This window comes from Clarias gariepinus, chromosome 17 (assembly GCF_024256425.1).
Source record: "Clarias gariepinus isolate MV-2021 ecotype Netherlands chromosome 17, CGAR_prim_01v2, whole genome shotgun sequence".
Lineage (NCBI taxonomy): Eukaryota > Metazoa > Chordata > Actinopteri > Siluriformes > Clariidae > Clarias > Clarias gariepinus.
The window spans coordinates 6,849,595-6,877,437 of NC_071116.1; the positions used below are offsets into that span (position 1 = coordinate 6,849,595).

Below are 27,843 nucleotides of genomic sequence, written 5' to 3' on the forward strand. Positions count from 1 at the left end.
TTTTGACAAGTAATCATCAATGTTCCAGTCACTAATAATATTAAAGTTAAGTGTAATTAAAAGGGGCCACTACATCTGATCAGAACCTAAGCGCTAAAAACACGTTAAGTTTGATCAGAGTCACTAATGATAAATAATCGCCTTCAGCTTGTTCGCCTCATTCATAACAAATGCAGGGGAAAAAAATCCTTTTCACATCCTTTGCTTTAGCATGGTGGACGGCTGATTGCGGTGTGGATTTCCCCTCCGTGAGCAGGCTGCTGAGGGTTGGTAAGGCTGGGTGGAGCAGCAGATGATTGCAGATACCCTGTTGTAAGTGCCCTGTTATTTATCGCCGCTGCAGGGATTCCGCTTGTGCTTGTCCCTTTCATTAAGCTTTTTTTCTGACTGTGAAAAAAAAGGCTTGGGAGGTATTCGCTGCTCTGCGAGAAACAAAAACAAAATGAAATGCCGTCAAGTATGTCTCAATTACTACAGCTACAGACGCTGTGAATGAAACCGGGGCGGGTCCTTTTACTCCCTCACTCCCTTTATTTTATCACTGTTCTGTTCACCACATCTCCCCCCATTCCTGCTCTGTTCCATTTCACTCCCCTATAACAACGATCGAGGAGTGTCACTTCATCAGTCACTGTGATGCTGAGCGAAGAGAAATCAATCCCTTCTGACCGATTTCCCATTGTTCGCGGCAGATTAACTCCTTGCGGTGTGCCCGAGAAACAGCAGCATGCTGGTAATGATTCAAAACTGAAGCCAATTTGGAGAGCTGAAGAGGAAAACTTAAGTACCAGCAGCGTGACCGATATGACGGACATTATTCACACAAGGAACATGTCTTAGTCTGTGACCAAGTCGATGCGTGTATGCGTTCACATTTTATCATATAGCACGTGATAAAATTTACGACGCAATTTACGAGTTGCAGAAGACATGTTTAATGACATATAATATAAGCAGCCATGAAGAGTCATGAACTTGCTAATGTGAAATTGATACAGTAACTGCTCATCTTTGCCTAGTTGAGGGTACGGTTCTTTACATTCTAAGAATGAAGTGCCGAAGAAATAAATGCGACTATGTGTGTGAGTGATTTTCCTTTAATAGTAACAATATTTAAAAAAAACTTCTCATTTATAGTCCCATATTTACATCATATGTGTGCAGTACGCATTGTGGATGAGATGAAATAGCCCTGCCTTTCTGATAAATATTTAGTCCACTAATATAAAAAATAAAAATTTAGTGACCTATTATGTGCGCAAATGTTCAAACAAACATAATCCTTGAAAAAGAAAAAAAAACTTCGGCCTCTCACTCATCTGCAAATGTTCAAAACCTCATCTGCAAAAAAAAGATAAACAAAAAAATAAAAAATAGTTTCAACCTCGCTTCATAAAAGAAAAAAGGATCAACCTTTCGCACACAAACGTTTCTGCTCTCTTGAACAAAAAGAGTTTCCTCCTCTTTTGCAGAAATAGTCAACGTCTTTCACACAAGAAAGAGGACCGATGTCTCGCACACAAACATTTAATCTCTCGTACAAACAAGAGGTTCAACCTGTTATGCACAAATATTTAAACCCTTTACATAGAAAAAAACCCAACAACTTTCCTCTCGTATACAACAGTCTGATTCTACCATGCAACAAAGAAGTCCCACACCCTCACATAACCTAGACCAACCTCTCTCTCACAAAAAAAGAGAATGAAATTTTTACCCTCTCTTGTACTAGTTTTTTTAATTGGTTTGGCACAGTTCTCACAAGCAATTGTTACATTTTTAAAACTCTTAGTACTTATATCACAACAGATCATCAAAAGTGCACTTTTTTCAAACATTTTAGCATATTTTCAATTGTGTTAGTACAATACATATAATCACAAAATATCCTTTTCACTACACAAAATAAGTGTTTCATCTAAATAAATGTTTCGTTCACAGTAACTGCCTTCATAATGTTATCACTATCAATTTTTTAATTTGCATCTCTTATTATTCAGTTCAATACATTTGCCTGTTGTTTAATTCAACTGATTTTAATGTTTAATCAATGAATCATTCATTATGTCCATGGCTTTTCAACTTGACTTGTTGTCTGGTCATTTGTAAGTTACAAATTGCTGCAAGAGCTTTCAATCAAGACATACTAATTACTTATTGTTTCCCCTGATTATCACAATTAGTTACCATATAAGTAGAACTCTGTTTGAGACTTTGCACTGTTCAAATATGGAGTAGGATAGACTCGTGGAAGAGGAAACCTTCATCGAAGAGGTGGTGGTGCTTCTCAACAGAGAGGTGGGCACAGACAAAGGAAAAGAGGTGATGCTGCTTCTCAGAGAAATGTAGGCAGAAGACAACGCACCATCATCTCTAATGAAGTCCTGGCCATCATTGTAGACCATGTGGATAACAGAGGCTTTACCATGGCTAGTATATAGTTCTAGTCCTCAGAATTAACAGGAGACAACCTGGTGGTGGTCGCGCACGTGTTGTGACTGAACAGCAGGAGTTGGCTGTGGTGGAATCAGACAGGCTATTGAGAACAGCAAATCAGACAGGCTATTGAGAACAGCAATGACACCTTTGCTAATGTGCCATCAATTAGCCTTCCAACGATTGCCTGGCTTTTGAAGAAGCACCAGGTTTCCATGAAACAAATTTACTTAGGTACTTTTGAGAAAAACAATGTCCAGGTGAAACAACTGCGTTCAGAATATATTCAGGTACAACACTAAACTGGCATGCAATTACTGTAAGAGTTTTGACAACTATAAGTTGTAAAAAAAAATAACCAAATTATCATTTTAGAGGGTGATGAAGCTGGACGCTGCTGTGAATTATCACAAGTATATTTTTGTTGATGAGGCTGGTTTCAATCTGGGAAAAACTAGACGCAGAGGACGTAACCATATTGGACAAAGGGCAACCATCCAAGTCCCTGGACAACGTTGGGAAAACACCTCAATGTGTGCAGATATATCGGAAGATGGTGTGGTAGGCTGTAGACCAGTTATAGAGTCATACAACACTGAACACCTGATAGTTTTGTTAAATGAGCTTGAGCAGGCCTGTCAGGGAGAAGACATCATCTATGTTGTTGTGTGGGACAATGTCTATATAAAAATATATTTTGCTTATGTAAATTAATTTTTTTTTGTCTGAACATAAGTGTAATATTTGCTGAATATTTACAAGAAACAGGTATCTGCTAACATTGCTGTGCCTGATCTGGTGATACTGTGCAACTCTCAGTCTCCTTTTCTTTTTTTAACACACTTTCTCACAGTGGCAGTGTCTTTTCTGGGATAAATCAAGCCAATCACCCTAATCCCTATGCTTATCACTTGAGCTGTGTAAAGGAGAGACAAGAATCCCAGACCTGTGTGTGGACTGCCGACTACCTCGTTGTCTAAAGTAAAAGTCAATGTATGACACTCCAGTCCTTCAGCACAATTACGTGCTGTTCTTGGTCCAAATAATCAAATAGCCAGGTTTATTTGTTTTTGAGCTAGGAAATCAATGCGCTGTGCTGGTGGTGGGTACTCGTGCATTAGAAGGATGACAAGATAAGACACTCAGGCACAAGCATGTGACAGCTTGTGCACTTGACCTCCTGAGAAACTTATGCACATCTCTCATGTTCAGGATAGACACCTAATGCTTTATTTTATTTTTTTTCGATCTCTGCCATTTCCCACCCGGCTCTCCTATCAAACTTTTAAAGGTGCTAACATAGTTAGCGAAGTGACATGAGCAAGGCAGCTGCTTAGACGGCTTCACAGGGTATTGATGTAACACAGTTGAAAAAAAAAACTACCCTCTTCTGCATACACAAGCTAATTTTTTCCATGATTCATGATCTAACGCAACTATAATAGACAAAGGAGCATAAGTGAAGTTTCTATTTTCTAAAAAAGTCATTGACTTTTGACTGATTTAAACACAGTACGTCCCTGACTTATGAACATGCAAGTTACGAATTTCAGCAGATACAAAGAGACCGCGGTTCTACAAACATTTGTATATACAAACAAATCACGGAAGTAGCTCACGTGTATGGTACAAAAAATAGACACAGCAATGAAGAAGACATCAATATTTACAACTATATACAATATTTTCAGTGTGTAAGTGAATGTATAAAATGTCTAAAGGCCGGTATATTGTATATGTGTGGGGGTTTCAATGAATCAGTCTGGAAGCTTGATGATAGAAAAGATCTGTCCTATAAAGCTGTTCTGATAATGAATAATCATAATTTCGGAAAATCCTCAACAAAACAGAGTTCACAATCCAGTACAGCGCTAAGACAAAATTACATCCATTGAAGCGCATAGTAAACACCATGTAGCAGTCTCATCTCTAGACGCCTTCCCGGAAGGAGGAATCGCAATTCTGCTTTAAACAACATTCCAGTGGCGATAAGGAAGGACATGCTAACCTGTCAACACTAGACACATGTTCTTTCATAAAAAGTTAGTGTGTAAAATGGAACAGAAGAATAATTTGTATGTGGTAAATGGTGTGAGCTTTAATTACTGCATCCCATGACATGGTAAAGGTTGTAAACATGCTGTAGTTTAGGGCAGAGGTTGGTAGTGTATTCAGAGCACTTTTTTACCTTTGGTATTTTTTTTTATGTTTGGTTTATGAGCATAGTAGTAAAATATTCACTATGACTTTTATTAAGTAACAATGAGACTTTATAGACAGAGAAATAATGTGTAGTCTTGTTTAAAGAGTTAGTAAGTTTGCAAGTTTACCCCAAACACATTGTTATTTAACAAATAGTACAGAGTACCATTTGTACTAAAATTCCAGTAGTTTTCTTCTTTTTTTGCCTGGCGATCAGGAGAGGCTTCCTTCGTGGACAACACCCATGCATGCCGTCCCTCTGCAGTGTACATCGTATTGTGTCACGGGAAGCAATCACCCCAGGTTTGGCTTTCTACTTCTTTAGCCAACCGCAGTGAACTTTCATTATGATTTTCTTTAAACATTCTCATTAGAAGACGCTCCTGTCGTGGTGATAACTTCCATGGACAGTCTGGACGTCTCTGTTTTTGTAACGCTTTTGCTACAGTATTCAGACTGATAAGTAAAACATTGCTGATCTTCTTGTCATGTCCTGATCTTGTGACATCTTTCTTCCATGTTGACAACATAAAATGGGAAGGGGTATTCTTTGTTAAATGACACGCTTTTATAATCAACTGTCTGCTAGACAACTGTTTAATAAATAATTATGCTCACCTGTTGTTAAATTCTTTTTAATTAGGATTTTGTTGACTAAAATGTTTCTGTTCTCTTAAGACTGTTATTGGGATGTATTTATTTTTGCATGATGGTTTTGAATAAATTAGTGGAAAAAAGAATTTTTCGCTGTGTGCAAATGAACAAATCTTGTTTGCAATCAATGGTTTACATTTGTGAGAGTATTTTGAAGTCTTGTAGTATCCCATAAAAAATGCTGATTCGGAGAGCAAAGTAAAGGTTTTCTGACAAATTTGTTGGGGTGTACTAATTTATGCTGAGCACTGTATATGTATCTGATGTGGCAAAATTTAGTGGTTTTTCAAAAATCTTTAAGATGATACGCTTTAAATGGTTCACACAGTGGCAGACAACACAGCATCCAGTGTGGCACGAGCAAATCTTTTGGTAAGTTTGATTATAATTGTAACAAACTCTGAAAAAACTTTTAAATCAAATCGGGATATTTATAAAAAGTATACTAACAGAATCATAATCAGTGAATCATGGTGCTCCCTGCTGAAATCTTTTCCTATTGATTTGTGTAAGTTAGTAACATTTCAAACATGAATAAGTACTATAATTTTGCACAAGAAATAGAAAGTCCTGATTACAGCGAGGTTACTCATATCCCTGTGTCATACCTAAACGAAAAGTCTTTATTTACTTTTCAACCCATAAGAGCTCAGACCTATTTAAGGGACATTATGTGGGATATAACACAAATCAAAAAAATCACATGGAACACATTTCACATTTGCATGTCACGTAGCATTTTCTTGACAAGTTTGCGGTTTAAGGTCCTCACAGTGATATTTAAAAAAAAAAATTCATACCATTTTACTATAAAAATGTAGCCAGAACAGGTTAAATATAACATACAAAATAGCACTAAATCATTAGAATTGTTAAAACTCCGTACAGTAACAAAAAGACAAGCTATTAAAATTAGCTAGTTGTGTCACATGTTGGAAATGATGTCAAGGTACACAAATTGACAGATTGTCACATGATTTCAGAAGAATGCTCATTAAATGCCACTTAGGAATAAAGCTGAATAAAAGACTTTCCAACAATGAAAGGTGTTTGTGACACATCTTTATGTTCTGTAGCATCGCTCTAATGTTGTGCATCTGCTTTTAAATGAAATATAATCCGATTCGGCTCCTCGCCCTTCACTACAAATGTGCCCAAACTCCACACGTCATTTATTGTCAGTTTTAGTGTGTTATCCCAGCCTGAACTCACTACCTGCGCTAAAGCTAGCCAAATGTGGAGCTAAACTATAAAGCAGGTGTGGTGGGTGGTAGACATTTAAAAAAGAATGCAAGTGAGCAAGTTTTTTTTCCTGCTTACATGAGTGTTTTGTGAATCTGCTCGACAGCATCCTCCAAGTCTTCTTTCTGGTCTGGGACAAAGCGGTACTCCGACACGTAACCTGGCATGTGCTTGTACGGGTCATAATCTCCCAGCTCAGCTGGAAAAAGACAAAATTAATCGGGCGATTTAGAGGGTCTGAGTAAACGGTTATTCGGTCACGTGTTACACAAAAGCATATGAAAGTGCAGATGAGTTGGATGATCTGGGTTCCAATATCCAGCCTGTTTTAATAGAAAAGCACAAGGGGTGATAACTTAATATTCATACTCACACTGGATCACTAGAGCTGCCATCTGCGCACTGACATTGAAGGGGCACGGAAGTCTTCCTTGCAGCACATCCTGCTTTATCTGAAGGAAGAACTGGTACCTGACATGAGACAAAAAGCCCATATAAAACAATATAACTGCATTGTACTGTCATGTTTTTTATATTTCTCCTTTTAGTTATTGAGGTAGCAGATGTTAAACAGAAAACACACCTTGTTATTTCCTCCTTCAGTTTACTAGGGTCCTCAGCATAAAATTTAACGCTGAAATACAGTGTGTATGGTGGGCCGGCTGCAAAGAGAAACCAATAGTAGGTAAAAAAAATTTTTTTCAATAATATATATAAATTATTTCCCTCCCTAATTTAGTGTCCAATTCCTCCCCGTCACTAGGGGGCTCCCACATTAAGGCTACTACCACTCAGTCGGTAGAGCCGAAGACTATAAGACTCCAGCCACGTGACGCCAGCCGACCGCATCTTTTCAAACTGCTTACTCATGCACCATTGGGGACGGCGTAACACACTCAGAGGACAGCGCTATCCACTCCTTCCGTTTGCGTGAGTTCACAGATGCCCCTGACTGGCTGTGATTAATGTGGAAGCACTAAGTACCTCTTCCCCCTCCCCTCTGAGAGAGCTCGGCCAATCAGCTCTTTCTAGACCTCTGGTTGCAAGAGGTTACAGGATCACCCGGGAATCGAACTCGCGATCTTCGGATGATAGGGCGAGCACTTTACCACTGTGCCAGTCGGAGGGAAAAATAAATATTTCAAACATCTTGACGTCAATCTTAATATAAGCTAGCTGAAGTACCCATCATTGACGGGAAAAGAGTTTTTAGGACTAGTTAAAAGGTTAAGGCTAAAAATGATCCAATTACAGTAGCTTTAATGTAATCAGTAATATTATTATTATTTTAGGTTGATGTCAATCTGTCTGCCTTCCTGTACAGCAGAACTCTCTGTCTAACTTATTAATGCAAAGAAATAAAATTTTGTAAGGTTAAGTATCTTACACCTTGTTTTTGTTAAGTTGTACTTCTTTCATCGTCAGCCAAATACACTCCCTGTTTGGTAATCAGAGAGTGAATCACAGAGGAGAAATCGGAAAAAGTAGATCGGATAAAGATAACATTTTGTCTTAAAATGACTTTAGCGCATTTAAATAAACTTGTTAACTTTGTTAAATAAACTGTTATTTAAGTAGTGAAAATATCCAGTCCTGAAATTCGCACATCTCGGACATGTATTTGCGTTTGCAGATGGGGCATCCTTACACCACCTGATGGCTACTTGTGGGGAATGTTAAATGAGAGTGTGTTCAACTACAGCGACCTTTGTTCCAGGAATCCGGGTTCAGAATCTGTGTGAACATTACGAATTAACACTGTTGGTGCGCATACACTTCGAACACTTACATTACGCACACCATAGTAAATTAACACGCTAATAGAGTGTTAGTTTCAGGACAAATAAACTCACAGATGACTACCATGGTAATATTGTTCGTCTTTTTTCATTTCAGTACTGTAAATTTTTGGCGCATGCTATATTAGTAAGTACAATAAAAATACTTAGTTTAGCTTTTCTAATTAATATATATTGATGCAGGTGTTTGTGTACATTGAGCAATTAGGTTATTAGTAGCTTGTTTTAAAGTAGATTATTAAATTAGGCACATAACTGTTTATAACATCGCTTTTACTCAACATTTTGATTTCACTTATGGTTCAGGTTGAATTTTAAGCAGATATTTCAGTACTGCAAAAGTTTCATTCAACTCTGTGTCTGGACAGACAGACAGACAGACATAAAAACAGACATAAAGACAGACATACAGACAGACATACAGACAGAAAATTTTCTGGACCAGAGACTGGTTTCTAGTCCTCCAATGTATGAAACGTACATATATCATTAAAAGAGTGAGTTCTGCCCAATGTACAGTCAAAACTTTTCTTTTATTTATATGGATAAAATTTTCTTAACAATAAGGTTATACTTATACTTACTTGCTATGAGATCTTTATGTTCTGCCAGGGTTTTTATCGGATCTAGCCAATACTGCAAAAAAGAGAGAGAGAGAGAGAGAGAGAAAGAGAGAGAGAGATAGATAGAAAGAAAGAGAGATGCTAGAAATTGCATGATGACTGATTACACATTTTCATAATCATTAATATTATTCCTTTAGCACACAAGTTCTCAATGCTGGTCCTTGAGTACAACTTGTTCTGCATATTTAGGACTAAAGCAGTTCATCACTCTCTTCAGGTAAAGATGGCTAAACGGCTGTGGATAATTTAGGAAAATCCATTATTTTTAAACTAAAAACAAAAACATATATGCTAACTATAAAATCTAAAATACAAGTCCTTGAGCTGGATATTTGCTTTAAAAAGTCCATCAAACTATAAATGCTACTGCTAATTACGATAATCAGTTCAGTTGAACAAATACAGTTCGTACATGCCATTGTCCTAATCACATGCTAAACAAGCCTGTCTGCGTTTTTTTCCCTCTTAATGACAAAAGAACAGTTTATTAAACCCTCGAGTGCTAAGCTGAATGTGGGCGCTCAGAATTGTTCAGTCATGCAAGCAGAGGCATAATATGCAGCCTATTAAAACGGGACTGTAAAACTTGTCTTGTTAAAAATTCTGGATAGGAGTCATTACTGCTGGCTTCAATAAAACATGAAGAATCGGCAGGTCGCGGCACGCAGCTTAGAGGTGAAGGAAACACTCTTGATGTGACTTAAATGCATTTTTAAATGCTTTACGGGACACGTTCTGCTGGTTGGTTCTGTTAGTTGTGTCAGAGAGCCGATGTATTACATATTAAACAAATTCTCTCTGTCAGGTTTACAAGCTTTTTAAAATAAATAAATAAACGCACACACACACACACACACACACACACACACACACACACACACACACACACACACACTACATTAAAACAGCAAATCAAATGGTGTTTTTTTTTGAGCAGCTGCCTTCTTAGTGTCTAAGCTTTTTCAGGTATTATGGTTAAAAACTAGTCTTGCTATTTTGAGTTTATTAATAGTAAAATAGAAAAATACTTTTCGTGTTTTTATGCAAATAATCAATTGCGCAAATCGCAAAAATCAATGTCACTGACACAAAGCGTTCAGTATCTGACTTATAGACCTCATACAGGGTCTAAGGACAGAAACAATTATGAGCACATTATTCTACTGACACAGTCTCATAACTGAACAGATGTTTTCTGAATAAACATGAATAAGGAGCATTATTCTTATTTGTGTGTGTATTCTTTTTTCTTTTAAAAAGCATTCCCATCTGGTTTGGTACACAAAGTGTGCCACGATTTACATAAAAAAGGACAATTGAATGAATAAATGAATGAATGAATGAATAAATGAGTAAGTACTTTATTATCATTTAATTTATAACATACGATGATATTGCATACGATAATATTGCACATTCAGAACGAAATTATGTTGCAGTTGCTTTGCTGTTTTGATTGATATTGACAAAAATATATAGTCTATAGCACGACATAAACATACTGTAGTGTTTATTGTTAAGTAACATATTCTTGTATTAGATTAATAAATATATAGCAGAGCTAATAACAACGTATTACACAGTAAGAAAGTTACGGCATGATTAATAATATATTACACAACCGGAAGAAAAAAAATTCATATATTTCAGAGTAAATAAATAAATTACAGGCTGATTAATAAATATATTGTACAGCGTTTGAGAATACATTGCGGAATGATTAGTAGGTAAAACATATTGCACGACTGATGAAAAATATATTGCTCAGTATATATATATATATATATATATATATATATATATATATATGCTGCAATATATAGTAAATGTATTGTACCAATAATGATAATATGTTGCACAAAAGACTAATAATAATATATTTAACAAAAAACAGCAAAACTGCTTTTTTTTAAGTCAGCATCCCCCTATCCTTTACAAGGTCCTACATACACAGAGGGAGGTCACTTACTGCTGCGCATGATTAAATTAGAATAAGTTAATTGAATTGGCTGATGTTATCTAATAATCACGCTGCTACAGCTGGTGTGTCATAGCGCATGCTGATTTATGCAAATAAAGTTAAAAATGGCACCAACACAATTCATGGGAAAAATAAATAAATAAATAAATAAATAAATAAATGTGGTTCAGTATTTGAATGCCTTTTTCTTGTGGGCAGTCAGGGGATAATTAAATAATTATGGTAAAATCATGTCATTTCAGGAGATATACGACTACTAGACAGAGGAGTCACTAGACGCAAACCGCATAAGCTGAGGTAAAAGTAGAACGACTCGCTCCTCTCAATTATCGTTAATTATAATTTTTTTTCTATTTCTGCCTGCATCAGCAATAAATGCAATAAATCCCAGCAGACAGTCAAAATGATAGATAGGAGAACAGATCCGAAAAGTTGTGCGTCTCTGCACTAAGGCTCGAATCACATCTGTGGTTGAAGGAGGTTGTGGAAAAATTACTGTCGTGTGTGTTTTTCTTTTACAGCTCTTTCATCGCCTTGCCTGGCATTTCGACCCCACGGGCAAAAACCATCACTCTTCGCTTCTTAAAACACCGTGTGTGCACACAGGTTTTTTTTTCTTTTGTTAACCTATCCCATCCAATGTGTAGTAAAAAAAAAAAAAAAAAAGATGGAAAGTGGATGAGGTGCTGTGAAACATCAGTACTCACTGTCTGATGGTTGCGGTCGCAGTAGCGCAGGCCGAAGTAGTCGCTTTCTAAAAGGTTGACGTGGCTGAAGACATAATCCTCCACTACAGAGCCCTTGGTAGATTTCTGTGAAGGAAACAAAAAGAAAAAAAGGTAAAAAATCAAAAGTTTGCCTCAGAAGACTTAAAAAAAAAATGGGTTGCAAAGAACCAAAAAAGGTTTGTCTTGACCCTCTCTAAGAGTAGCGTCAAGAACAATAAATGCAGCTGCGATAATGTAAGCGATAACTGATTATTTTCACAACATTAAATAAACAATAAAAAAAAAATTATAATGTGTTTGTCTTTTAATTAATAAAAATAATAAATTGCAAGTGCTCCGATTTTCCAACAGTCTAACTATTGAAGTATTTCTACAATAAACTTACAAACAATATTAATTTGCAGTAAGAATTTACAGGCTGTAAAATCTTCTCATAATTCCGCCTGGAAAAGTGATTTGTCGCTGTGGTTTCACAAGCCGCATCCGTCATCACAAACCATCGTCTTATCTCTGACAGATCTTCTGACACTGGGAGAGGCCCTGTGTTCGGCTTTGACACTGAGCAAGACCACAAACCACACATTTGATAAATGTGCCGCGATTCAGTCTTAAGCTATTGTGTGAACGCACAAAAGAATGTGATCCCTAAAGGAAAGTGAAATGAGGGTTTAGCGGTTGTTACCGAGATAAAGCGGGATTTAACGGTGCCAATGTGTGTGATCTTTAGCTCTGAAACTGGATGTGTTTACTAAACTGCAAGTGGTGTGTAAATGTCAATATTTTACCATGTTCATGGTAACAGTTTTTTCCTATTGGTCTTATGCTATTTCTGCATTTAGGATTCACATCTTTAAGCAGCACAGATTTCGAGTATTCATCAAGCTAGGTAAAATTTAACATTTTAGCAAATAAAATGATCAAATATCTCAATGTGATATCTCACTAAATGATATCTCACTAAATGATATCTCACTAAATTGCAATAACATCATTAATCTTTGAGCCATTATACACTAGGGCTGAAACGATTCCTCGAGTAACTTAAGGAATTTGATTACAAAAAACGATTAAGGCAAAATCTTCTGCCTCGAGGCTCCTTTTAATTTATTATAAAAGCTTGCTGTATGTTTTTGTGCAATTATTTGTTTGGCGTGACACAGAGCGCTTCCGGATGCAAGCTGCCAGTAAACACCGACAAAGAAGAAGCACAAAAAAATGTATTTTAATGTGTGCCTTAGTTTTTTTGATCTTTAAAGTCATTTGAAATATCATTTTTTTAGTTTTTGCATCTGAGAAAAGGCTTTAAGATAAGAATGTACAGTATGGCACTGTAATGCACTTAATTCATCTCAGTCAATTTTAAGCTATTCCTTTTATTGTGAATAATGACAATGTTTATTTTTTTTGTAAAAACGCTGTATGTATTTAAAAAATAAATGTTGATTTTTCAAAAAAAAAAAACAACAACAATTAACCCTTGTTTCCCTTATATATTTTTCCATTGCTATTTAATTAAGCAAAAGTACATTTTATCCAATTACTCGATTAATCAATTAAATCTTTGGTAGAATACTCGATTACTAAAATATTCGATAGCTACAGCCCTATTATACAATACCAGGCAAAAGTTTTTGCACACCTTCTAATTCCATGGTCTGATTTTTATTTCTTTCTACACTGTAAAACAATGCTGAAAGCATCCAAAATGTCCAATTATCTCCATTGAACAGTTGATATTGAGATGTGTCTGCTACTTATGCTGTGTAAAGCCTTTATAACGGCGCTAATCTGAGGCGCTGTTTGTTGATTGGTGATTTCTGATGCAGGTACCTCTAAATGAGGTCTAAGTTTCGGTCTCGCTTTTCTGGCATGGTTTTCATGATGGTGCTTGATACGTTTTTTTTTGTTAGAAACTTAATTACCTAATGCCATATGTGTTATTTTATAGTCATAGTTTTGAAATCTTCAGTATAGTTCTAAAACGTAGAAAATAAATCACTAAGCAAAAAACATTGACTTAAAAGGTCTATCCAAACATTCTGTTAGGTGATCGTGCATTCACTGTTTAATTGGGATGTAAGATGACGATTTTCTGGTCAGCAGTATTTTCATTAATTATTTATTTAAAAACTTATAATTTAGTAATTTTAACCTGTCGTGTTGGGGCGCTCCCAGGCTAAAGTGCTTCCTCCAATGAATGACGCATCTTTTTGAAATGTCGCTCATGTACTGTTAGGGGACAGTGTAACAAACCCAGAGAAATCCTTTCCACTTGCATGAGCTCACACACACCCATGATTGATGTGGGACTGCAATTGTGGGAATCAAACTGGCAATTTCTGGATTGACGGGGGTAAGCGCTTTACCGCTGCGCTACTCAGGAGCCCTTCAGGCTTTTAATTTAAGTATCTGTCTAAGAGAAGAGAGCAATATTTTTTTTTAAACCTCTGGAAGACGTAGAACATCGTAAACATCTGCTGATGTTGATTGATGCTGATGTTGACTCACATCTCAAACAAATAGTCAACTAAAATGTGGTGTAATCATTCAGAGCATATACATTCTAAATAAATTGCAAGCAGAAAATTCTAGCTGATGTACGGTTCCCGTCAGTCCTCGCGAGTCACATGTCAAAAATCAAGTGCGTCTGTTTGGAGTTTGCTTGTTTTTGTTTCATGGTTGGTATCTGTTCATCTGTGCCTGTTTCGGGAAAAACTGGGAAAACCTGTGATTCATTTGCATCTTCCAGCTCTCTGCTGTTTGGAAAAATCAGCCAACACTGATCGTGTTCAATTAGATTTTTTGAAAATATTTTCTATGCTCATACTTATGAAAAGACTGCAAACAAAAACTCACTCATCAATATTATTTGGAAGTTAGAGTTAAGAGTTAAAAAAAAGCAGTGCTAGAACGAGCGTATTAAAATAAATCATCCAAGCTGTGCTTCCCTTATTTTAATAACCACCACCCACATGAATAAAGATGAAGTAAATGTTAAAATAATTAAACTTCAGTCATAAGTTATGCTTGTGTGTCCCATATCATTAGTGTCTAATACTTTTATTTGCTTCTATCATTCTTTCTTTCTTTCTTTCTTATTTTATCATTATGCCGCTGCTTTCAGAGATATTTCGTGTGAACAGGACAAAAAGAGACTTGGTATTTTTTTGCTTGGTAATCCTAACAGAAACACCCATGAGGTGCCTGAAAGTTTCATGGTTTATAAACCACCCAACAAAGCTTAACAACAAACCATGGTTTAAAATGTTTTTTTTTTGGTCAGAAATGAGATCATGATTCTACGTCAATATCATGGTTTACCATTCTGTTGTTATGCCCGTTATTAATGTCTAGGGAAATAGGAAGATAAAGAAGATTAATTAGGAAGATTAATTTAATAACAGCGGTCACTAATTACTAAGGGAGAAGCAAACTCGAGACTTGCAATGAGCAAACTTTAGTGAAAAAGACACAACACCACACTCAATGGCTCCTTAGTTACAGTGGAAACCAAACTAACAAATAATTAAATAAACAATATATATATATAAAAAATAACACTCGGGCATACTTATCTTGTCTCAACACTTTGAATTAGAACTAAGTTCAACAACTTGTTCGTAATGAGAAAGTAAGGTTAGGGTTAGCACACGGCGCAGTCAGACAAAATAACGCATGAAGAAAACAGAGCATGAGAATGAGCTAACGTCTGATAACCACCACAAAATTCAAAAGATGACAAAGCATAACAGCATGACAAATCGTCGTAAACAATGTAAACAAAGAAAGAAGCCACCGCTAGGCTAGGGACGTCCTATTGGTTCCGAAAAAAGAATCGTCCTCACGCTGGCAATGGACAAGGATAATGTCCAATCCGAGAATCTGAAAGACATAGGAACCAAGAACACACACCCCCAAAAAAAGACATCCCAAAACACTATGGGATGTAACAGTTCAGGTTTTGTATAGTAACAATGGTTATCCTTTCTAACTCTAGCTTATACTCATGAGACACTTGTGGGTAAAAAAGTCTTAATAAGCGTCACTGGAGAGTTTTGATGGAGAAGGTTCCTGCAGCTCACTTTCTCCGTTCGTTCATTTCATAAATTTCCTGTGCATAGTAATTGGGATTTTAATATTAGGTTTAAAACAAATATGTCCTTTTGGAAATTTTAAATCATTTAAAAAAACTCCCTAAAAACTTTCGGTCAAAGTGAATATGGGGGAACAGTGGTGTACTATTCCAGGAAATGATTGTCCTAAGGTTGAACTGCACCCAGAAATGAAACCCAAATACAATTTTAATATGATTTACTGCACTTATGCAGTAGCCTAGTGCTTGTTTGACAGCTCAACTGTCAGGCTGAAGAGCAGCTTGTGGCCATAGAATTTAATTGGCAGGACGGCATTAAATAATGATGAGAAGAGGCTTTCACACTTGACGTGTCCTCGAGGCGACTTACTACCGAATTTTTTACAGAGATTATTTCTGTAGGCTCTTAATATCATAATTTCTGTCACAGCGTGTCTGACTGAAGTGATCAACATCAGTGCAATGAGTCACAATAGTATAGAGTCAATAAAGTAATTCAGATTTTTTTCCTGACCAAAATCCTTTCCGCTATACGATATGGCATACGCGTCAATGATGTCATGTGGCAAGAAATCTTTTTTTTTTATGTGATACTGTTGTTATATTGTTATATAGCTGGCACTTATGACACATACTGGCTTCAATAACACCACCTGAAACTTGAACAGTGACTGGAATCTGCCCTTGAGGTCATTCTTATACAACACACGCTCTTGCTCTCTCTGTCTCTGTGCCATACAATGCATCACACACTGAATCTCCAGGCGATTAGGTGATGATTCAAGACCTTGTGAGCATCGGTGTCAATCCGGTCCCACAGGTTCGACTATTGTCGTGTTGGCTGGAGTGCTTGGTGCTTCACTAAACATGGCCACCTACTTTAATGGAAAAAAAGGTTTACCTGGCATTCCTGTTCGCATTTTTTAAGTGACTTTCCCGATTGGAGACTGGAGCATGGATAGTGTTATACACTGTGGAGTGAGAAAAGCCTCTCGGATTGCATGTGTACAAAAGATATCAGGTATGAGACTGTGACTAGTGTCGATTAGATAAAGCGAACACATTCCTTCCATAAAGCAAGAAAATTTTATGAGATCTTTTTTACCTATTTAACAGGCTGATAATGTTTCAAAGTGAAAAAAGGCAAACTAGGCATGTGGTGTATAAATGGCACTGATGCAAAGTGCTGTAATGCTACTTGTTATCTGTGGTGTAACTCAAAGCTCTAAGGCATCCGGGACTCTGAGCTGAACATAAGATGTTTCCAACTTGCTGGCCGGTCACCAGGATCCAGACTGACACTGGCAACCTGCTCCCCACATTCCTGCCATAGCTCTCTCCCTGATAAGACAATGCAGATGGTCGAAATGGGGTGGGGCTGCAAAAACAACACTAAGCAGAGGGAAAAATGTGGAGGAAATGTGTTTCCGAGCATTTAGTTATGCTATTCTCGTTCTTTCCTTTCTTTTGACTCAAGATTCTGTGTATAGGAGATAGCCTTTGAAGGGTGGAACAGTAATAAAAAGTACTTTATTATAACCATACAAATATCTCATAGTTATTTGCATATGGATGAAAAAAATTCTATAAAAGAGTCTAAGAATTGACAACCTGGTCAAGAAGCTGCTTAGAAAAAAACACGTATACTTGTGGGTGAGTAGATGTGTGGGTCAATTTAGCCGACATTGACATTAGCCATTTTAAAGAAAGTAGAGGTTACCCATCACTCAAGAGCTCAGTCTGACAGTTGAGCCAGGCGGGGGCAGGTTAACAAGACAAACAACTTTAAAGCGTTGTTACTTTCCTGTTGTTGTCATTACTTTCATTAGCGTCACATGCGTAGCGTAAAACAGAAAACAATATAAAGTGCCAAATCTGAGACAAGACCCTGCAGCTTGATAAATTATTTAATTCTATCTAAATTTGATGATCTAAGAAACCTGATAGCGGCGACCACACTGCTGTATAGCCTTACTCTAACTCACTCGCATCTGCCTGTTACCTGTGTCACAATGTGTGTGTGTATGTGTGTGTGTGTGTGTCATTGACTAATCGGCAACTCATTGGCCGAATAAATAATAATAAAAAAAAAAACATACTGCCATGTGTACAGTATAAACAAATATAAAAAAAAACAGTAGTGCAAATATAAAATTGTTTAGAATGTTTCATAAAATCTAACTTTACTATTACTAGCTTTTTCTCACTTAACCCATAAGCACTTAGACCCACTTCTCCTTTACATTATAGGGGACGTATCACAACCCAAACAGTTCACATGAAACACATTTTGAAAGATATCACATGCCATTTTCACTGACAACTTCCAGTTAAAATACCTATGCAACATACAGCACATCATAGTAATATTTTCTTAATTTGTTTTATATCAATTTGATTAAGAAATGCAGATAGAGCATGTCAAATATAAAATATATGTTATTAAATCATTAGAATTGTAAAATTACTTTTTAATAAGAAAAAAACAAGCTTTTTAAAACAAGCTAGTTCTGTTACATGTGATACCCAGACATACCACCATTTTGGAAATGATGTCATGGCTGTACAAATTCACAGACTGTCACATGACTGCAGCAGGATGTTCATTAGAAGTCACTAAGGGACCTCATGGGATAAAGCTGAATAAGGAACTTTCGAAAACAGTGTGTGTGTGTGTGTGTGTGTGTGTGTGTGTGCGTGTGTGTGTGTGAGACAGATCAGGGAAAGCACTAAAATGTGAAGGATGAGGGGTCCTTCAGGATCCCCTGCTATAAACTAATCAATTGCTCTGATTTTGATGTTTAGCAAATGCAGGAAAACTATATTATGTACTAATATACTTATTTCAAAGAACCTGCTGCACTATGTGAATAGTTTAACCACTTCAAATCATTGTTGCCACAGACCTAAACTTTATGTAAGTGTTTTATGCTGTAGCCATTACAATTCAAGTAAGGAACACACAGCTGCATATACAGAAGTCCAGCCAGTGTGTGGACGCGGGAGGCTTCAGACATGAATCTGTGCATTTGGCGTTCAGATAACCCAGGTTATCATTACTTTTAAAATGTGTAAATCTTACCGCTATGGGAATTTAGGAATGATGTCACATTAAGAATAATAAAAACAATCTAACTCACCAATAGCTCAAATTATTATTATTGTTTTGGTCATAGAAACAACCCAAAAACAACCACATTATACGTGACATGTGCTATTTCTAGCAAGTAAGTTTTTTTACTCAGTCATGCAACAGTAATACAACAGTAATGCAAAAAAATGGCTGCAATGGACTGGCTTTTTTTATTTGGTCAATACGTAGACAATTTCTACTTAAAAACAGTTTTTAATAATTTCTTTCAGAAAAACAAAAAGCCATTTAAAATCTTAACTGCGTGAACATAATTTAACAAAATGTTCTTAAAAAGAATAATTAGCAAAAGTATCCATCCTTAAAAAAATAAATAAAATTTAAATTAAAATGAACGCTAACCAAACAGAAGCCCTGACTGTGGTACATCCCAGAGGCACAAAGCGGATTAGTTAATTACCACGATCTTCCTTCTGTTAATGCCACGTGTGCTCTCGCTGAACGGGAGCAGATGGCATTATGTGGTCTAGTATTCTCCACAGGGTTACACTACGTTACGATTACTAACTGTGCCGTTAGTCTTTTCAGTTCTCCTCAGCCGAGCTACAAGTGGAGCTGTTTTTAATTTGAGGATGTCTTTTACACAGGCAAGGAAGTGTTGTGTTTGGTCTGCAATAAGCGGTTGTTAAATAAAGTAGTTGGCCTATAAAGGTTAAAAAAAAATTATCAGCGCTTAAAAACTTACCTACTAAACAGACTTACCTACTAACTTTAGTTTAGTTGCTAAAGTAGATAAAGCTTTAGATCTGTCCTAAATTATATACAGCAAGAATAGCCGAAGGGTGACTGTGTTGAATTGTCAACTATAAGACCATTACCACATGTTGTCCCTTTAGTACCTACTAAAACATCCTCCTGTGATAGCCTAACCCCTTTTTCAATCTGATTGCAGGCAATGTGAAAATGTTAACCAGCCTACAATACATGTCTATGGACTGTGAGGGACAGCATGTGGAGAACATGCAAACTGCATGGGCATGTAGTAAGATTCAAATCCATATCCCTAAAGGTGTGAGGCAACAATGCTACCCATTTAGCCGTCACGCCGCTGATATAAAATAACAGATGTCAGATCACACCGTGCATATTTATTACTTTTTTTCTATTAAAGGTAGTGTTTTATTTTGTAGAGGTGTGAGTCTATAATAAAAGTGCATACATTTACATTTGGGCATTTGGCAGACGCACTTATCCAGGGCGACTTACATTTTTATCTCATTACCCATCTGAGCAGTTGAGCGTTAAGGGCCTTGCTCAAGGGCCCAACAGTGGCGACTTGGTGGTTGAACCTGGGATCTTCCGAACCGTAGTCCAATGCCTTAACCACTGAGCTACCCCTGGCCCCAACATACAGAGCAACTTGTTACTTCACAAAAACAGACTTTGGGTCTGTGAACACAACTGAGCGGTTCTTAACCCTTACACAAAATTAGAACCAACAACAGTTTGCGTGTTTTGTCCAGTTCTGCTCATTTAAATGTTTTTAAAATGCCTCTTTTATTGACTGCTGTTGACATTTATCTTTTCTGTTTTTTTGTTTTTGTTCTACCCTTTAAACAAATCTTTTCTTTTTCTTGAAACAATATTTTGAAAAAATATATATTTTTCTCATGTTTGTCTTATGTGTGAAGTCACATGCTTAATTAATATGCTTTATTCACAGTCGTAGCATGCGAGTCAAAATGTGCATCATGGTATTTACACAGTATGTTCAGACTCGAGAGCCCCATAGTGCGCAAATACATCATCGGTATATCCCTAGTAAACCTTGAGCAGGCTCAAAATGTAATACTGGTTGCCTATAAATCCTACAAACATTTAAGTGAAATATTTTGGTAACAGGAGTCTCAGACGGACAGATGGAAGAACGGAAACAAGACAGATGGATGGATGGCTGAAATTATAGACAGGCGAAAAAATAGGCCTTGAATTCCTGAGAATGAGTGTGTACATAAAATCTCTATTTGAAGATATTAAAGGAAAACCGTTTTACCCATTTCAACTTGTTCCTGACTTCCGAATGTTGATGACTCTCACAATTTTGTTCAAACAGCTATTTTTAAAATATTATGCTGAAGAGAATCGTAGATGGTACAATGCAAAAAAAAAAAATGTCTACAAATTAAGTTGAAAATCCAAACGTGGATCAATAGTCCTATACGGGAGATGTGTGATTAGGAAGCTGAAATGAAGCAGGGCATTCTGGAAGACATACAGACAGCACTTTGTCTATAGTTGTCTAACCATGATTGAAGACTGTTAGGAGGCATGTAAATAAGTATAGTTTAGTCTGAATTGTCAGTAAGTGAATTCTAAAGGAAGGTGATAATGAACAGCGGTAGTGCTACTGTGTAGATTAAACGTAAAATGAACAAAGCTGTAGCAGGAGCATGAGTGTCTGTAGAAACATTAATTCACAACCAGAACCGTACAGAGTTCTGCTTAGAGTGACTCTCTACCTACCATCCTACGACCACCCCCATTTGCTTTTTTCTTCGTGTCTGTATCTGCATGCACAACAGCACAAAAACAACCTGTGACACCTCTGTGTGGTCCTGTGATGAGAAAGCATGAGTTTATCCTCTCTGATGTTTACTGTTGTTTTTTTTTTGTTTGTTTTTTTTATTTCATGATAAAATAAGTTATAAATGCACAATGCTTAGATAATTGCATGTTAGGAACATCTACATCAACATCTGTCGGCTGAGCATGAGGTCATCTTTAAGATGGCATACAACTTACTGTATGTACAAAAATCTCTTTAAGCAGTGTGATAAACAAGGAACATGACACACAGCTAAAAAGTCTAGGTGTGATTGTTTATGTGGCTAGTGATAATTACGGAGCTTTTAACAAAGCGTGTGTGGTCAGGAGGGAAAAGAGATTCATTTGCAATGTTCTTGGAAACATTTACCTTCCCCTGACATGCCCCTCTGTCCCCATGGCAACAGGGTCATTACTGGTGGGGACCGGACCATCTGCTGCTGTCGGCTTCAGGGGTGTGGTGATGACCATCATTGTGTGTGTGTGTGTGTGTGTGTGTGTGGGAACCAAGTCAGCAGATGTTCCACACACTCTTGTAGTGAGATATTTGAACTGCAGGAAACAATGACTAAATAATTTTATCCCATAAGTAAGGAATAAAACACTGGCACATGCTGTTAGAGGCAAAGCATCAACAGCGAGGTTATGTAACGCAGTCCGACACAAAGCAGAGCTACTGTTACCACCTGAAGTTGATTAACTTCTAATTACAATCACAGTCACACACAGTATGATATGCAGTGAAATGCTTGTACAACCGCCCATGACCTAAAAATAATAGAGTATTCAATTAAAGAGTACAAAAAAAGAATCTAAAAAAAAGAGAAAGAATGGAGTATAAAAAGAAAACATTTGAATAAAGAAAATAAAATATGAATTGAAAAAGATTTGAAATAGAAAAGCAATGTCTAGTCATGAGCAGAAGAATGTGCAAAGTTCCAGACGTGCAAAATGTACAGCATGTGCAAAAGTGTCCCAAAGTGTTTTTACATCACAGAGATCTGTCAATAAGTACTAGATTTACTTTGTAAAATGGACAAAGATCGTTATCCATTTATAGTTATAATTAACATTGTGGAGAACCGAAGCACCTGCCAGCTCATCTGCTGTTAAAATAACTGAGGTGTTTTTATAACAAATAACTACTTGTTACACAGACGATGATGCTGTTATTTAAAATTAATCAGCACCTACTGACCAACCAGATTCAGGGACTGAACGTCTGTCAAATATTTACAGACTAATTGTCTGTTAATTGATTAACTCGGGATAACAAACAAACAGAATGTGTGATTCAAGATGCCCCACAATCGTCGATCTAAGCTTGGCAGTCGATTTCTTTAAAAGCCAGCAGACACCATGCAAAAATTCTTGAGACTTATTCCTGTGTACAAATCAATGTAATATCAAGTAAATGCATTCCACAAACAGTGTATTCAAGGACAAACACAGAGCGCAGCAGAGCACTGAGTAATAACACCAGCGCAGTAGTGCACATTTAACACAGCCATGGGGAGAGAAGGACTATAACCTGTATATGAAAACGCATGCACTTAATTGCTAAGTGGACCGCTACGTGTTCCAATTAATGGCTGTGAAAGCTGCAGAAACTCCCTGTAGATCAATACACACTTATGCACACACACACAGAGCGATAACATTAACATGCTATCAAGCCGTCGGTAAACACATTAAGCCAAATCAAAAGCCCCCTATCCAACCCTGCCCTCCCCACATACACACAAGCAGCGATAACAGCAACACACTATCAAGCTGTCTGTTAACACATTAAGCCAAATCGAATGACGGCACACACACACACATACAAGACATACACATATAAAAAGAACAGAAGCTGAATTAAGGGTAAAAAGAGCCAAAGGAAATATGAAAATGAAGGACGACTCAAACGCAAACTGCACCTCACACATAAACTTGTTTGCTACAGAAGTAAAATAATGAAATTCGAAGATCTTGTTGAGGACTGCAAGATAGCAGGATGTTGTTCAGGGAGGATGTGGTCCCCTGGGCCGTGCTTTTATTACGGCTTCTTCTGCAATTTGAACTTGAGCCTTAAGCTCGGCAACAAGGACTCCATATTTTAATGTTTCTAGTACAATAATAAAACCTATTGTCTGTTTCGCCAGAGTAGGGTTGTAACCGAATCTTATTGAACGAACAGATAATGTGTTCTAGATGAATACACAAATACATGTACGAATAAGAGCTGTGCTAATTGCCAGAAAGGTTCAGAGGATCTCATGTTCATGTGGGCATAAGTGATGTGTCAGATATACAGACATCATTCATTCATCTTTAGGAACTGTCTGGTCAGGGTCACAGGGATATAATTTAGTTTGTTAACCTGCTAAATGCGGCATGATGGTGTAGCGGTTAGCATTGAGGCCTCGCACCTGTTGAGGTTGCACGTTCTCCCCGAGCTTGGTGGGTTTCCTCCTGGTACTTCGTTTTCCTCCCAAAGCGCAAAAACATGCAAATTAGGTTTATTGCCCATTGTGTGTGAGTATATGTGTTCCCTGTGATGGACTGTCCAGGGTGTCGACGCCCAAATGAATGAATAATTGAACGGTCTACTAAAATTGTTAAAAAATGACTTGGGGAGGTGAAAACGAAAATAATAGTTTCTAAAAAAATTCAGTTCATGTACTTGAACATCAAATAATTTTATCGTCTTTAGTCACACATCAGCCACACACTTCGCTCAGAGGGTGCTTTTAGGCATGTCGGGTTCTCTGGAGACCCAAAATCTTGCCAAGATTTACTGAACTACTCAGCAAAGGCTCACTGTTTAGCTCAGGAACTAAATCAGATGTGTTGACAAAGAAAGTATACTTAAAGGGTTTCTCTAAAGGGATTTGTTTTGTTAACTAGAAAAGCATACGCAATGTCACTCTGTAGGACTAGTTATTACACTGGAGCAGAGTTTTACCTTGGGAATAATTCTGATATAAATGATGCTAAATACTGCACTACAAAAAAAAAAAAAAAAAAATTATAAAAATCTTTACAGTTTATTTATGAAAAGATGTATGTTTTCGTAATATTTAGAGATGTTGCAAATACTTCCAAAGTCATGTATAAATCAAACAATGGACAAAGTTTCAACCTCTAGTGCTATTATGAAGGGAATAATGTGTAGGATTTTTTAAATTTAACTTAGAATACACAAATTTTAAAATGACAAAATAGAAATTTCACAGTAATACTGGTTACAACATGCAGATTAATGAGAAAGACAAAAAAGTGTTTTAGTCCCTCTATAAGTCCCTCGATTTAATTATGTTGTTCAGAAGCCAAACAGTTTGATGCTCGATTTAAAGTGTTTACTGTATGATTTTCTGTAAGGATACATTTCTCTATGGAAGGAGTCTCCAGTGTGAGCACTTTGTAACACTCAGAGGTAAAGTCTTAACTTTATATTTCAGCCATGAAGAAGACTTCATGGGAGTATGCTGTAAAAAATAAATAAACAATGCTGTCTGTGTTAATTCCAGCTTTCAATAAGACTTGGATCGAAGAAGAATCAGCAATGCAGAGATTAAACCCTGAAAGCCTATTCAATACTCACTCTCCTATTCACACTGCGGGCCCGTTTAAATGGCGCCTCGTTCCCGAACGCCTGTTAGTCAGCACAATCTCTGCATTTCTAATAAGTCTGCAGCTTGTGTGATGAGCGCTGTTATTGCATAGATTAGCATGGCATTTAAATATCCTACAGTTCATTAAGTGTTTTTATTGGAGAAAGACAAACAAACTACTTTTTAACCTTAATCTTCTTTATTTCTTATATTTTTTATAAAACTGTTCTTAGGTTTGCTAGTCTGAGCCCTACACCTTGGACGCTGTTGAATTCTCATGCACTAGTCTGTATCGCTTTATTTTCTTCATGCACAACATTTTTAATCTCACAGAAAATTTTAAAGGGTTTTATTTTTACAGAACGGCTTGTTTGAGGAAAAGCATAAATCAGACCTTGGACTGCGTGAATGTTTTATTTAAGGGCAAAGATTCTTTTGGTTTTTTTTTACTCCTCTGCCCAGGGTGCGTATGTCCCGGTTTGACCTTAATCATCTGTAATGACAGCTCTGAGCTGTATGACTGCATGTCAGGGAAAAAAAGAGGATTAAGGAGCAGCATGCTGACTGATGTGACAATCACTTTCATTAGTTTCTCCTTCTTGCATTTAATATGGAGATTGCGGAAAAAACTGAGCAGGTGAGAAATGATGGTGTATGTTTCCTGGCAGTGGAGTCAGATAAGATCTTTTTGTAAGTGCAGGCCTGGAGAATGCCTGTGCCTGTCTCCAGCTGGGCCATAAACCACGGCACTAAATCTCTTTTTCTCAAACACACACATACACATGCACACACCCAATTACTATGAGAAACACATATCACCGCATGTGCTCCATATCTTCTGCAACAACAGTGTTGTTTGATATTAATGTCTTATGAAACCCTGCAAAAGGCAATAGTGACCTGAATATATAAAATCTAGGTGTGACAACAGTCAGTGGCTTACTCTCTCTCTCTCTCTCTCTCTCTCTCTCTCTTACACACACACACACACACACACACACACACACACACACACACAAACTCATGCCTTTTAATAACCACTCAGTACTATAGGAATGGCACAGGATATTCACACATTAGTCAGGTGCATCCCTTCAGTGCAGCAGTGCATCTGTAAATGGATTTATGTCAGCAGGATGATATGGTGAAACCACTATGGTTAAATTAATTGCTGCCAAAATTTATGTCTTTATTTTATTTTTGTAATAGGTCACAACTCCATGGTTCTAATAACTTCAAAACAAACAGTTAATTTTGTTCATTATCCTCATTTACACTGACTGTACTCTGCGTGTAGTGATAGTGAATGGTGGTGGGATAAATTTTTAGGAAATACAGCATTGTACTGTGCTGTTAAACAAACTAATAATTTTTTACTCAAACCCATGAACACATCACTAATAACTGCAGTAACTGGCTGTAGTGTGTTATAATATTATAATATATTATGTACAGTACACTATTATATGTACGGTATGCGTAAAAAAATACAGTATTGAAACCCGCTCCTCTCGAACACGCATGTCCATTTGTCAATGGCTCAAAGCCAGATAACTGGTGTTCCCAGTAGTGAAAGGAAGTTGTGTTGCAGTTGTTCTTGTAAATGGGTCTCTCAACAGAGGAAAAAGTTTTTATAGTTGAGTATTATTTTCGCTCATACGGAAGCGGTTATGAATGGGAAAAGGGTGGCAGAACAATTCCCCTATGTGCCCGTCCCATTCCTACAATCTTACACCACCTGATGCCTACTTGTGGGAAAAGTTAAAAGCGAGTGTGTTCAACTGTGAAGATCCACCAAGAACTGTTCCTGCAATACGCCAGCAAATCGTCTCCTTTTTGCAGGAGTCTCCAGTGACCCTTGTTCCTGGAATCTGAGTTAGGAATCTGCGTGAACAATATGAACAGCGAGGCGGTGCATGCACACTTCCAACACTTACATTACGCATACTGTGCTAAATCAATGCACTAATAGTGTGTATGTTAGTTTCTTTCAGGAGAAATAAAATCACAGATGACAACAAGGGGATATTGTTCATCCTTTCTCTTTAGGACTGTATATTTTGGTGCACACTGTATATGTGGTGTTGCTACAGAAAAATTGGACCTTTGACCTAATTACTCTGAATTTATAGTTAATGCAAAGTTAACTCACTACTTACGTTTTGTACAGCGTTGTTGCCAAAGAAGAACAGCACCATGACATTGTCTGAAGTCCCTATTGTCCTTACAGAGTCCTTACTTCTGCAGTGTGTTTTTCTTACATGGGGTTAAGATGAACGGTCATTTCTGTTTCCACAGTGTTTGTGGTCAGATGATACACAATGAATGAGGAGAAGTGAAATTGATGGCCTTAATAACGCAGCTCAGTAAAAGAAGTGACATGAGACTGTGGGTTGTAGAAAAAGCATTGTGTGTATTTGTTCTATTTTATTGCACACATGGATATACAACTACACAATAATGACATCTTTATAGATTATTATTTTAAATAAAGTGGGATTGTGGGAGTTTATTTGTGGGAATAAGACATGATTAGCCAGATTGTGCAATATAATGATTCAAGATGTAAAGAACAGTGTGATGCACCTCTAATGCAGCGGGTGTGAATTGGAATGTTGTTGAAAACAGATAACTACAGCTGTAAAATTCTGTGCTATAAAAAGACGAGTGGGAAATCCTTGAGTATTTTTTTCCTATGGTTTGGTATGCTTGGTGGTAGATGATTTAGTCACTGGTGCCTGAAATGTATATATTCTTACAGTAGCTGATTATCGTCTATAGTTATATA

General features: G+C 37.0%; 1 protein-coding gene across 1 annotated transcript in view; it reads right to left on the reverse strand.

Annotated features, from left to right (window-relative positions):
• Positions 1-27,843, reverse strand: part of epb41l4a (erythrocyte membrane protein band 4.1 like 4A) — a 56,523-nt gene that overhangs the window by 21,893 nt on the left and 6,787 nt on the right. Inside the window, exons 2-6 of the mRNA XM_053476384.1 lie at positions 11,648-11,752; positions 8,918-8,969; positions 7,118-7,196; positions 6,908-7,005; positions 6,613-6,733 (exon numbers count right to left, since the gene is read on the reverse strand). Of these exons, the coding sequence (XP_053332359.1) occupies positions 6,613-6,733; positions 6,908-7,005; positions 7,118-7,196; positions 8,918-8,969; positions 11,648-11,752 (455 nt within the window). The remainder of the gene's footprint in view (positions 1-6,612; positions 6,734-6,907; positions 7,006-7,117; positions 7,197-8,917; positions 8,970-11,647; positions 11,753-27,843) is intronic.